At 32.7% G+C, this 14,636-nt stretch overlaps 2 protein-coding genes across 2 annotated transcripts; both read left to right on the top strand.

Moving 5' to 3' along the window:
* The first annotated feature begins 2,934 nt into the window (after positions 1-2,934).
* Positions 2,935-4,158, top strand: LOC129870298 (putative F-box protein At1g32420). Its single transcript, XM_055945026.1, has one exon. The coding sequence runs from the start codon at positions 2,954-2,956 to the stop codon at positions 4,049-4,051; it is 1,098 nt and encodes a 365-aa protein (XP_055801001.1). The 5' UTR covers positions 2,935-2,953; the 3' UTR covers positions 4,052-4,158.
* A 1,220-nt stretch (positions 4,159-5,378) lies between these two features.
* Positions 5,379-13,909, top strand: LOC129871677 (probable sugar phosphate/phosphate translocator At1g06470). The gene is made up of 11 exons (XM_055946636.1): positions 5,379-5,932; positions 6,535-6,704; positions 7,448-7,533; positions 7,883-7,932; positions 8,194-8,261; positions 9,443-9,543; positions 9,671-9,683; positions 10,691-10,875; positions 11,048-11,134; positions 12,324-12,418; positions 13,520-13,909. Exons 1-11 carry the CDS (start codon positions 5,379-5,381, stop codon positions 13,638-13,640), a joined length of 1,530 nt encoding a protein of 509 aa, XP_055802611.1. The 3' UTR covers positions 13,641-13,909.
* The last annotated feature ends 727 nt before the right edge of the window (positions 13,910-14,636 follow it).

Here is a 14,636-nt window from a genome sequence, read left to right as displayed (position 1 = left end):
GTTGTTGAAATACATAAAATGTGTGAAAGAAAATTCCCTGTGAAGAATATTTGGCCAGTGAAATAAACTTCTCTAATTAATGCAGCTTTGTTTTAATTGCATTCTTCAACATGTATGGTCCGTTTTTATATTTCTATAGATGTTTTTTTTTCTTCTTTCTATTGGATTGGATGAATTAAACTTTGTTTGGGGTTCTACAAATCTTTGAGCATAAAATGGGATTTCTTTGTTTGAATTTAATTGGGTTTTAAAGGTTGAGTTTGATTGGGTTTAAGTGCGATGAATAGAAGGATCTAGTTGACAATTTGGATCGAGCCCATTAATGGATCTCCCGGGACATTCCACCTTCAAATTACAATGGAGGAATTGACACATATATACAACTGTTACATACAATTGGCAACAGATAGCCTAATATTAATTAGCAATTAATAGACAAATAAAAAGCTGATATATATTGGCCCAAAAGTAATATATCGACATTTTAAATTATTTTTTAAAGGGAAAAGGCTAAAATATGCCATCGAACTTTGAAAAAAGGCTCATTTATGTCATCCGTTAAAAGTTTGGCTCATCTATGTCATTGTCATTTGAGAAAAGGCTCATCTATGTCATTATTTTGTAACTCCGATTTTATAAAATCACCCAAACAACTTTTAACACTTTTCTATTGAAATTTTGAATAAAATATACTTTTTTTGCTTCTTTTTCTTCTTCAAGAACACCAAGAACACATGGAGAACTCCAAGAAGTCCAAATTTTCAACTTTTTTATTTTTTTCTTACCTCAAATTTCAATAGTAGCATCCTTCGAGCTAGATATCAAAATTCAATATCTTTTGAGCTTGAATTCAATCTAATCCAACAAGACATACTTAAAATTTCTTCAAAATTACAAAACTTTAACCCGGTGAAATTTTATGCATAACTTTAAAGTTTTGAAAGGAGAGAGATAATTCTAAACAATCTTTTGCTAATTTTAAGGAGAATTGATTGGAAGTTAAAAGAGAGATGATATTAAAATATGAAAAGACTTTTTTAAAATATGAAAAGATTTTTTATATCATCTCTCTTCTAACTTCCAATCATTTCTCCTTAAAACTAGCAAAAGATTATTTAAAATTATCTCTCTCCTTTCAAATTATTATTTTTTAAAATAAAAAAAAAATTAATATCATCTTTGTTCTAACTTCCAACAATTTCTGCTTAAAACCAGCAAACTATTATTTAGAATTATCTCTCCTTATTCATAAGAATAGTAATTGTCTTTATATTCCTTCAAATTAGGAATGTTAATTTACGGATACATGTAACATTTTTAATGTATACATTAATTAAATTGCAATTTGTTTTTGTATACATTTATTTAACATATTGATTTAGTTGATGTATAATTATTTTATTCGATTTAAAATTTATTGTATACATTGATTGTGACATGGAAAATACAATAGGTATACAATACTTATATTGCACATCTATTGTTATTTCCGTCAAACTATTTTGATACATACAAATAGATTTGTAGACATACTGTCAACGACGTATACATAATATCATACTCCGTATACATTCAATTTAAAGATATATCCATTTATACGAAATCATATTTCACGGTGGGAGTGTCATATTCAAAATATGTGCTTCTTTATCACTTTGTATATCCATAATATTCTGCGCCGTCACTTGAGATATCTTCAATTGTAGCGACAACAAATTCTGCACAAATCATTTTTTTTGGATCGTTGGTAATGAAATCATCAAAATCGAAATCATTATTCCAATTATTGACAGGATTCTTAAAATAATCTCTCTTACTCATTAGATTTAGAACAAAAATCACACAAAAATAAAATAAGCTACTCCCAAATGAAAGATATATAATCTCCGAACTCTAGATTTTTTGGAGAAAAACACTCCGAGTGAATATTCAATTTATTTGTGGGATTCAATTTCCCCAATAAGAGAAATTTATTGTGTAATGTATATCAAATGGAAGAATTTTTTTAGAAAAAAAGAAGAAGAAGATACAGTTGAAGAATTGTAGGATTCAATTTCCCCAATAAGAGAGAATTATGATTTAATGGGTATCTAATAGAAGAGATTTTTTAGGAAAAAAAAGAAGAAGAAGAAGAAAGATACGGTTGAATATATAGAAAAAGAAGGAACAATAAAGTAATATTTTTTTCTTTTCAAAAAAACAAAAGGTCGTGGGCAGGAAATAGAGAGAGAATTAAAAATAATCATTTTCAAGAAAAAGAAAGTGGCTATTGAATGCCAAATAAATATTTAAAATATCTTTTTTTGCCAAAAAATTAAAAAAGGGCATTTTATTGCCAATTAAATTTATGAGTTGTCATACCATGCCATTTTTTTTTATAATAACCATGGAAATAATTAGCTTAATAGCTACAAATTACAATTATTTTTCATAACTTAATGATATGACTACAATCCAATAAGTTTTGTAGCTAATAACAAATCGGAAAAATTATTCGGGTGAGTATATTTTAATAAATAATTACTGGTTTTAGTAATACTTTTTATTTATTACTGTATCATCTATAACATATACATAACAATACTATGATAAATCTGCATTTAAAGTGAATTTATGTATGCAATATAATTATAAATGTATTATTCATGAATAAAACTCGTATTATATGTATTTTATAAATAGTTCTCTGTAATATGTATTTAAACTATATTATAAATATATTATTAGTGTCCAGAAATATTTTCTTAATATAGCAAGTAAGTTTCCTAAACAAATTTGCACCGTCTTTAGTGCGTCCTAGTCCTACAATGTCATGGAATTATAATTAGCTCTTATAGCTTAAACCTTTTCCAACTCAAAAAACACTTTCTACCGATTACTTGTTATATATTTCATTCTTTGCTCTCACTTTCTACACATAAAAATTATGATCGTCAATCACAACCAAGTATACATGGAAGAATACAACTATATTGTTGCATGTCTTGCGCACCAGATTATCGTTGAAATTCTGAAAAAGCTTCCTGCCAAGTCTTTAATGCGTTTTAAGTGCGTTTCAAAATCCTTTTGCGCGCTTATATCAGACCCCTATTTCATTGAATCACATCAAAAAAGTTATGTGACTCAATTCCTCATAAATCGCCCAAGGATGTCATATTATAGTTTATCAAAAAGTGAAAAACGTGATGAAGAATTAGCTACTTGTCCCCTTCAATACTTGGATCAACCATGTTTTCATGATCTTGTCTCAATGCAAACAACCAATGGCCTAGTTTGTCTATGGAACCAAGTTGGAGATGTTGCTATTTGCAATCCTTTCATAAATCAACATGTTTTTCTTCCTTGTCAACAACGTAACAAAAAGTCGATTTACGCGATTGGTTTTGATCCCACCACCAAAATACATAAAGTACTCAAGGAAGGAGTCCCTAAGGGTGATAATAGATTGATATATTCTATTTTCACCATTGGAATAGACAAGTCGTGGAGGGAGATATCTGGTACTTGCATCAAATTTTGCCCTACAAATGACAATTGTGTTTGTATCGACGGGGCCATTTATTTCTTCAATGGTTATTACGCATCATCATGTGACATAGTTGCATTCAGTGTTGGAGATGAAAAGTTCATTAGAAGGATTCCATTCCCTATTAAAGAATGGCCTTTGAGGTTTTCTGAATTTAGTCCAAGAATAGTAGAAATGAAGGGACAAGTTGCACTTTTAGGTCATGTATATTTTGAAAAAGGCACAATTGTTTTATACATTCTCAATGGTACTAGTGAAAGGGAGCTATGGGTGAAGCATACAATTAAATTACCATTAGAGTTCACAAAGATAATTGATCTTTGTTATTTATTAACCACCAATCCAAAAGGAGACATTGTGTCAATTCCAGATCTTGAGAATTCACCCTTGTTCTTATATGACATTGAAAAGAAAGAATGGAGAATAGAGGCAAAAAAGAGAATTTATGAACAAAAATTCATTGTGAAGATTAATGGGCTTCATATTTACCTTAATCTTGTGGAGAGTATTTGGTCCTTGAAATAACTTATACTATACAAGGATGGTTGAGCAGGTAGAGTGAAAGATTCGTCAGATTTGAAATTTTATTATATTCGTAAGGAGTCAAGAATTTGAGTTCTGAATCGAAGAAGAGGCAGATCAAAATGGTTTACGTACATTTATTTATTTATGAAGAAATAATATCAATTGAAAGGTTTTTTATTATTTCATGCATGATTTATCAAATTTTAAAACGTGACAATTAATACATAATTGTAGTCAAATTCCTTTTACATACCCTAATTTCACACAACACCTTTTACACACCAAAAATTGTTATACAAATCTCTATATTTACAAAAAGAGTGTTGATAAATCCAATGTAAGTATACTAACAATCATGAATTTAGGGTGTCAACTTATTTGAAAAAGCTTTAGAAGATTTTTAGTTGTCTTAATTCACAGTAAAATCAATGAGTTTGTAAATAGAAACTAGGTTATATATATTGATACTGTTAATAAATAGTTATACATATTGACACTATTTATAAATTTCAACATCTATTAATATCCGAATTATTATTTTTATCAAATTATCAATTAATAATAGTCAAGAAAATGATTTAGTATTAACTAATAAATTACTTAATTGTATAAATATCTTTTACATAATTTTTTTAGATCTTAAACAACTCATTCTCTGTAACATACTAAAAAGCAATAGTATCATATAACATGAAACATATTTTCGTACGATTTTCAAATACCATTTTTCACTTTGCAAATATTTTTTTTTTTCAAATACACAATTTCATGACCAAACGCCCCTATAAATAATTTCGAATTATTTCATTTTAAGATCACCATTAATGCAAAAAGAAAAGTGAAATTACAATACACACCCCCTCCCAATACCCCCACACCTGCCCCTTCCCCACCCCCTCTTCTCCTGCTAACGGAAATTAACAGATCAAATCACAAGCTTTCACTTTCTGATTCTGATCATCTTTGCTGATTTTCATCCTTAATCTTTATTCTTAATCATTTGTTTAATTGAATTCTTTAACATGCATGATGTTTGATCCCTATTGATCTTCTTTTTTTCCTTTTTTTTCTTGGATCAATTTATTTTATTTTATTTTCAGATTCTGCAAATCTAAATGGGAATTCTTCCTTTAAATCTAAACTTTATATAATTTTTTCCCAATTCTTTCCATTTTGATACATCTCAAATTGTTTAACACAACCCCTTTAATACAATTTTTACCAATTTCAAGAATTCAAAATCCCTTAAGACTATTAAATTTCCAAACTTTACTGTCACATTTCAAGAATCCCCTGCTTTTTGTGACTCTGTTTGTAAACAAATGAGATGATAGAAAGTGATTCAAGTAAAGAAAATATTGAGGAAAGTAGTAAAAGTGAAAACTTATGGAACAAAGATAATTTAGCTTCAATTTGTCATAGGGATCCTTCATTTTCTGGTTGGTTTGATGAGAATGGTACCCTTCATACATCTCAATTAGTCAATAGACATAACAATCTTAATGGAGATGATTTCGATTTCGAATTGTCAAAGGGGAAAGAAATAAATGTATCTATTGGTACTGAGACAAATCAACATAATAGTAGTAGTAGTAGTAAAAACTTTAAGCATAGGATGAGGGGTGGTGGTGGTGATTTTGGTAGTGTAGAAGATAGGTATGTTCCGTTTGACGTGGAGAATGGTTCATCGAGTCATCGAGGATCTATCGATGATGATATTGAGTGTGGTGATAACGATGATGATGATGATAATCACTCTGCTTTCTCGGACTATCATGACTCACCACGTCCAGTTTCAAAGAATGGTGTTGCTGAAATTAATGTGTTGAAGACATTTTTCTTCATATTTGTATGGTACAGTGTTAGCTTGTTCTTAACATTGTAAGTATTGAATTTCGTCAAGTTCTTGTCTTTTTTTCATTGATGTGTATTGAAATATTTGTAGTCATGATTATATATTTACTTTAGGTTCAATGCTTTCTAGGAGTATTTTCACCCTATATATTAGAGACTCGTATGCCAGTAAAAACTATAGAGAACTTCGAGTGCTTTTCTTTTTTATTTCGTTAAATATTGGCCTAAGATGAATTGAGACGGGGAACATGACCAGTGAGGATTCATAAAGCTGACCCAACTTGTTTAAGACTGAGACTTAGTTGTTGTTGTTGTATATTGAAGCTTCAAAAATTTTTGTAGTCATGTTCATACATTTACTTTAGGTCCGATGCTTTCTAGGAGTCTTTAGGACTACTATATAATAGAGTTTCTTATGACAGTAGGAAATATAGAAAACTCCTAGTACTTTTCATGTTTGTGTTTATTTCATAAAGTGTTGTCCTGAGATGAATTAAAGAAGAAACTTGGTCAGTAAGGATTCATATAGACGATCCCAGCTTGTTTGAGACTCAGATGTAATTGTTGTTGTTGTTTATTGAAGGTTAAAGGATGTTTTTGTTCTTCTCATGTGTTGACATGGGGAACAGGTACAATAAAAGTCTTCTCGGGGACAATCTAGGGAAGTTCCCTGCGCCTTTACTGATGAACACTGTGCACTTTGCGATGCAAGCTGTTTTGTCCAAGGTCATTACTGGGTTCTGGTCTCAAAGATTTCAACCTACAGTAATGATGTCTTGGAGAGACTATTCTTTGAAAGGTATATTTATGACTATTAATGCCATTTTTCTTTCAAGTGTACTACTGCATGATTTTTCGAAGAAATTGTATCATACAAGTTATCAATTATCATGGATTAGTAGAGCCTTTCTAACATAATTTTTCTGTGTACTCCGATGTGATTATAAAACATCTCATATTGTATGCAATGGCTTTTCCGACATTGATTTCCCTTAAGTTAAAATCAGTGGAAAACAGGATAGAGTAGAAAGCTTTAAGTATTTGAAAGGCGTATGATATTATAGAGCAAGAAATATGTGTATAATGTGTTTATGCACTTCGCCAGTAGAGTTAAACTTAACAAAGACGAGAGTAGCATTTATTAAAGGGCTTGAATGTCTGAGCATCTGATGAGATTACAGCTTCAATTAGCTATAACTTGTGACTTCGTTAAGCCACATGTTACACTTCTTAGCTTATTACCGATATATTGACAATGGTTTGAATGAACTTTTTTGTATACAAATAGAGGCAGTTCCTATTACGTACAAGAATCTCGATTTTGGTTCAAGTTAGCACAGCTGCTTGAATTTCAATTTCTAGTTCTTCATGAGTTCAAGACATATATAATCTCTTATGTCTTTGATATCTAACCTATATATACAAATCTTTTTCCACAATATCTTAATGTCATCTATAAATAGCGGCTTTCAATATTATCCTGTTAATCATTATATTCACTTCTTAACAACTAATATTATAGACGGCCTTTGGCTTTCGCAGTTGTACCAACAGCTCTCACAACGGCAATGGATGTGAACCTCAGCAATGCATCCCTTGTTTTCATCTCTGTCACATTTGCCACTATGGTGTGTAACGTTTCTCCTTAATTTATTCTTGACCTTACAGTTGGTGTCAATACTAATAGACTGCAAATTTCTTCAAAAATTGAGGGATGCGAAAGCATGCTAGTTAAACTTGTGACCCTAACATTTGTCGAGAGCTCTAGTATTTGCATTTACGTACCTTGAAATTTTAGCAGTTACTAGTGACATTTACAACTCTCTGCCACTAAAGTAAGTGTGATTGTCAAAGCCCTCAAGAGCCACTTAAACTGTCGTCTATTATCGATTAGAATAACGGATTTCTTACTTTGTTTTCTCTTTCCTTTTTCTGATACAAATTCTGGATTCCTAAATGTAATTTATGTCATTGCAGTGTAAATCTGCATCTCCCATCTTTCTCCTATTCTTCGCATTTGCTTTCAGGTACTACTTTTAACCACTGATCTCTTTGGTTACTGTGCTTTTTTATGGGGAGGGTAGGTGGGGCCAGAAGCATCTGTATTTCTGCTTGATCCTTTGTAATAGATGTACATCCGGCATATGAGGACTTAATAGAATGTCATTGTTAATTCGTTATGGACTAAAAACCTGAAAGCATCTTTGAAACAACTATCTTTGATGAATACGACACATTTGACGGGGCTCTTATCTAAGCTGAATATATGCCTTAACTATTTGTGGAAGGTTGGAGTCTCCAAGTGTAAAGTTACTGGGGATCATCTTGGTAATTTCTGTTGGGATACTATTAACAGGTATGTTCCATACTTGCGTACATTTAGTTGTCTTGGTATTTCTTTTTTGTATTATATATTCTCTTATATGATAAAGTATTCACAATTTTCATCTTCATCTGTCATTTATAAATCACATCAATAACCTTCACTTGTGCAGGGGTAAAAACGTGTACTTTTTTAGTACAATATTTCTCGTTTCTAACCTTGTGATGATCATTTTGATTCTTTATCTTCTTAGAGATTGAATAACCTTTTTTGTTTAGACACGATATGATGGGTTTGAAGATGCTTGGCTCTCCCGTGAACTGTTAGTTGTTGCTAAAAGATGCTTTGAGGCTTTTAGTAAATATCAATCAAATTTTCGGCGTAAACTGCTGCTTTATCTTGAGAAGGGTATCTTGGGGCTTTCGAGACTCATAAAACTATGAGGGTATCCTGGGGCTTTCGGGACTCATAAAACTATGCTTGTCTAGACTCATTTTTTCCCTTCTTTCCATGGTCGAAAGTAGGTCGATATAAAAATAGCAGCTGATATGGTTATGTTTAAGAAGGATACTTGTTTTAAGAAGAAAGAACTAAGAACTACAAATAAATGAACTTAAAATGATGAGGGAAGTAATTAGAGTATACCGACAAGGCATTTATTGAAAGGTACAATTCTATAGTCATTAATACAAAGAGTAGACATAACCATGACATGGTTTTAACTATGAGTACTGCTGTACATATTGTTAACACAACGGACCTTGGGCGTAACTCAATTTCCAAAGCTAGCTCACTAGGTGTTCCCAAGACCATATAAAGAGACAATAACCATTCTCTCAACTTGAACACCGCCCCCCCATGCACGTTCATGCCCAGACATTTGAAGTTTGCACAACATAACATGGAGCGCACATTGGGTAACCAAGAATAGAGATTGGTTTGCCTCTGATGCCATGTTAAAAAAATTTGACTTTGGGCTGAACTCAACCGAAAACGTTAGTTAATGAGGTGAGGATTGAAAAAAACTATATACGAGACAACAACCGATTCTCTCACCCAATATGGGACTCTAACAGTTATATCTACATCTAGAAAGACGGTAATCTTCTTATTGAGTGTTTTTGTAAGCTTTTTCGCCTTGTGGATACTTGTGTCGTCTGTTAATTTACATCTGTTTGGTAGAAAAGTCTGACCTTTATTGTCTGATGATGCAGTTGCAAAGGAGACAGAATTTGAGTTTTGGGGATTTGTCTTTGTCATGCTTGCTGCGATTATGTCTGGATTTCGCTGGACTATGACTCAGATTCTTCTGCAGGTTGGATTTTCTGACATTCGTTGCGTTCTTATCAATGATTTCTTTGTTTTGTCAATAGCATGTGTGCTAACTTTGTGTTTGTTTTCCTATATCCAACTGGTTGTGCTGACATAAAACTGGCATAAAGAAAGAAGCCTATGGTAAGGACTATGAACAACTCTTAGCAAACTTTAAACATTATATTCTACAAATGTAGTTATCATCATCATTATTATTAGCAGCCGTAGTGGCAGGGACTGCACCACTATTTAGATTACATCAAAGCTGATCCTGTTTTAAAAGGGCAGTTCGATGCATGGAGCATCTCGTGTTCACTCAGGGTCCAAGGTAGGACCGCACCCCAAGAGGGTGTGATATAGGCAGCCTACCCTGACACAAATCAGTGACTAATTCCACAGCTCGAACCTATGGTCTATAGGTCCAAAGTGTTGGGGGGAGGAAGCACCACAACTAAAGTTTGATATGATGAAAATAATGAAAATAAATTGGACACGAGAATTTTATGTGGAAACCCCTCTAAATGATAGAAGGGAAAAACCACGGGGTAGAAGGATTTCACTATAATTGTATGGAGTACACAGCTCTCAAATACAAGGAGAAAACAACAATTAACACTTCTCTCTTGTAAGAGGAACAACTACTAAAGAGGACACTCAAGACTAAAATATTTATCTTGGTGTATAACTCTGTTTGTATTCTTACTCTCTCTTTCTGGGATGGGATAAATGAGGGCAAGAAGTCTTCTATTTATAGGAAACTAGAAACGCGTAAAATCCGCGTATTGAACCTCCCTTTTTGACTACGCTTTCAAAACGCGTTTTGTTCCTTTTTTGACTACGCGTTCAAAACGCGTTTTGTTGACTACGCGTTTTGACTATCTTGCACAAAGGAGATAACTTTACCGTTTCTCCAGGGGGCCCTCCAAATCTGATCTTGTTTTGATAATCTAAATTCCAAAAAAAAATTAAATGTTGTTTGATCCAATTTGTAATAGCTTGTTAAAGATTGAAAATTGATCATCTTGTTTGATCTGCTTTATCTTAGTCCTAGTTTTGAACAAATTAATAAATTGAAAATCGTTGATTCGTTATTTGCTTCATAGTTTGTGATAAATTGTGTAATGAAATGCATGCTTTGGTTATTGCAGGTTTAAAAAATCCACTCACCCTAATGAGCTATGTGACTCCAGTAATGACTCTTTCAACTGCTGTGCTGTCCCTTATTTTTGATCCGTGGCACGAATTAAGACACACCAATTATTTTGATACCTCATGGCATATAGCTATAAGTTGTTTGTTGATGCTTTTTGGTGGAACTTTGGCTTTCTTTATGGTATGTATGTGCCTAAGCACTGGTATCAGTTGAATTTGTGGATTTCCCGGAGAAAATGAAGCCTTCTAATAGGCTAGATCTTTTAGAAACGATTATCAATTATTAAAGAACTTGGACGACATTATGTTAACTTCTTTTTTCATGCTTACCTAGCAACATTTGTTTAATGCAGGTGTTGACGGAATATATTCTTGTGTCTATCACAAGTGCAGTAACAGTGACAATAGCGGGAGTTGTAAAGGAGGCGGTCACTATCTTGGTATGTTGTATAAACCTTGTGGGTTCAACCTTTAAATTTCTTAGCATTGAACCCGTTGTATTTTTAAAATTATGGGTTCAGACCTACCGTTTGATGCAGTTTTAATGAAACTTTTTTATACATAAATTTATGTTCTGCATCGAAGGTACCGGGTTTGAATGAACCCGGCTTCGACTCAACATCCGTCTCTGTATCAGACCGGAGATGATGAATACTCATTTACCTCTGGTCTCTCTGCCGATGCAACGATTTGCTAGAATTTCTATTATCAGAAAAAATTGTAGGTTGTAACTACTTGGTGAATCAAAGATTATTAAAAACAATGCTGAAAAAGTATTTTTTTTTTTTATCATGTGTTGCTTGCAACACACAAATGAGACCAGTAACAGTCTAAGTTTGTCCTATTTTCGGGAGCGGAGCTAGAGAGAAAGCTACGGGTTCCGCAGAATCTAGTAACTTTGGTCTAAACCTTGTATTTGTGTTAAGAAATTTATTTAATATGTATAAACAATGTATAAAAAATACAACAAACTACCGTTTTAGAATTCAGAATCCATAAGCTCAAAATTCTGACTACACCTATTGATTGTCCTTTCGAGCGAATTTCAAGGTGTTAATACTGATTAAAAATCATCTGGACGTGTACAGACTATAAGCTGGGACCTCACTGTGATCACAACCACTCTCACAACCATCAAGTGGTTGTGATCTCAATGTAATTGTCATAATACATAAATAGACATTTTAGCTTGGCCTCAACTGGCAACTAAACGGTCTAACTTTGAAAATGCACATCTAGACATCTTAACTTGGTTTAAGTTGGCTCTGTAACACTCCAACTTTGAGAATGCACCCCCTTAGGGGTGTCTAAATGTGCATTTTCAAAGTTAAGGTGTCTAGATGGTCACAAATGAAAGTTGGGGTGTTCAACTACCCGTGGAGGCCAAGTTAAAGTGTCTATGTATTATGCCAATGCAATTCTATGCACTTTGAGTCCTACTTTTGCTGGTTGAACTCATTTACTGAAGCTACTTACCTCGAGGAGATTGTAATATTCGAACATTGATAGACTCAGATAGGGCTTGGATTGCGACAATCTTGAATAGTTTCCGATAGTTGTCAAATTTCTATGATCTATGGAGTCCATGTTTTCTACAATTGCTGGTAATCGTGTTTGCTGCCTGTTCAGGTTGCCGTATTTTATTTTCATGACGACTTTACCTGGATGAAAGGGCTCGGTCTCATGACGATAATGTTTGGTGTCAGTTTGTTTAACTGGTATAAGTAAGTGACTGGATCCTTCATGTTTGAGCAAGAAGTTATCTCGTAATGTCTCGCTCTGCTCTGACATTAATATTAGATTACTTAACATAATATGTGTTTATTCTGTTTTATGTTATCAATTCGTGATCCTCAATTAGAATAAAATACACTTTTATCTGCTGGTGACAATAACTCTTTCATTTCTGTAAGTTCCTCCAATGGTTATAAAATAAAGGCATAATACATAAATTGGCCTCTCTAAACTTTTCTTTAAATTTTAAGTATGATCTTCAAATTTCATAGTGCACAAATAAGCACTTTAACTATTCAAAACTTGAAAAAATAGATACATTCGTCCTACATGACATCCTACATGGCAATTTTGCGTCCTACGTGGTGTCCTACGTGTATTGTGCCACGTAGGACATGTGTGTCTATTTGTTTAAGTTTTGGATAGTTAAAGTGTCTATTTGTACACTATGAAAGTTAGAGGTCATACTTAAAATTTGAAGTCAAGTTTATGGGTCAATTTATGTATTATGGCTAAAATAAAATATGATGCTGATATTGTTATGTCTTTTCTTATAACAGACATGAAACCTGTAACTTATATAATGAAAAGGCATAATACATAGATAGACACCTTAACTTGGCCTCAATTGACAGCTAAATACTTCAACTTTGAGAATGCACATTTAAATACTTCAACTCGTTCTCCACTGTTTCTCGTGGGCACCCAACGTTGACATAAACCATAAATTTTGGAGGTGTCTATGATGATCATTTTGTAAGCTGGAGCATTCAATTGACATAGTGGAGAGAAGTTGAAGCGTCTAAACGTGCATGCTCAAAGTTGGAGTGGTAAGCTCCCAGTTGAGGTCAATTTTGTTATGCCATATAACAAAATTGTTGTAGTAATCTTTCTCTTGTATACCTATCACATCTTCTTGATGCCATCAATAAAACTACTTACTTTACACCAAAAAATAAATAAATTGTAGATATCGGGCCATTTTTAGTCGCAAATGGGACGAATTTGGTAGTCATTAGAAGCGTATGAAGGAGCTGTTGGGATGGTTTAATGGCATGTATTGAAGTTGTTTTTCCACTTTCATTACTCAGGTACGACAAGATACAGAAAGGTAGCGCAAGTGAAGATGAAATTGGATCACCATTAGGAAATGCAGCTGCCAAGTATGTTATACTTAAAGAAATGGAAGATCAAGATAACCATGGTCCTTGAAGGTTCCATATGATATTATCTGCATTTACGAACGTAAGTGAGCTTTTAACTACGTACTGCTCTGAAGGCCTTTTGTATCAAATGCGTAGATTTTCTGGCAAATGAATGTCATCGTATACATGAGGAGTATCTGTTGCTCTTGGAGATGAGGAAATCGAGTTTTTTTCCACCTAGTAGACTAAAGACATGTTTCCTTTTTTACTCTGTCCAAAAAATAATGATATACATTTCTATATTTACAAGAAATTTTAACTTTAAACTTTTCGTTTTACCCCCTAAAGTGGCAGCATCCACAGATTGACACGTCCTTTTGGGAATTGATTCTCATGCGCGCTTAAAGAGGAAAGCTTTTGTTCAATCAGAGCAAGTAATTATAAGATTAATCAGTTTTACCATAAAACAGAGACTTCATCTACATTCTTCATGTGATTTTTCTGCATTCTGCATTTAATTATTGCAATGAAGGTGCTAATAGACATCAAGAAGTGAGTCTTAACAGATATTTGGTCTTTTACTCCTCCAAATTGCAGTTTTGAGGGTTTACAGAGAAATATGCTACCATATTGATTGAATTCTCTTATTCCCATTTTTTTTTTATTAGTAGTTAATCCTGTTTAACCGTGCTAATCACAAGTCCATGTGGGAACGATATTCGATAGTTCTGTTACTTTATTACTTGATGACTACGTACACTTGTGTGTGCATTTGGACACAGCAATAATATACCCTCCATTTCATATTAAGTGAATTTGTGAGGCAATGCACACATATTTAGAAAAACATTCAAAGACATAATTTGAATCAATACTTTCCATCATTGCCTTTTGTAAAATCATAAATACAATTTTGTAAGTAGTGTAGTTTATCTCCTAGAAAATATAAAACTTCAATAAATAAAAGGGTAAATATGGAAAAAGCTTCAAACATCTATCTTCAACATTGAACAATTAAATTATTTTGAATAATGAAAAATCTCTCAAAAATTCACTTAATATG

The sequence above is a fragment of the Solanum dulcamara genome, chromosome 10 (genome assembly GCF_947179165.1).
Source record: "Solanum dulcamara chromosome 10, daSolDulc1.2, whole genome shotgun sequence".
NCBI classification, from domain to species: Eukaryota; Viridiplantae; Streptophyta; class Magnoliopsida; order Solanales; family Solanaceae; genus Solanum; species Solanum dulcamara.
Note: the sequence above shows the minus strand (reverse complement) of the source record. Positions and strands in the feature narration are given on the sequence as shown.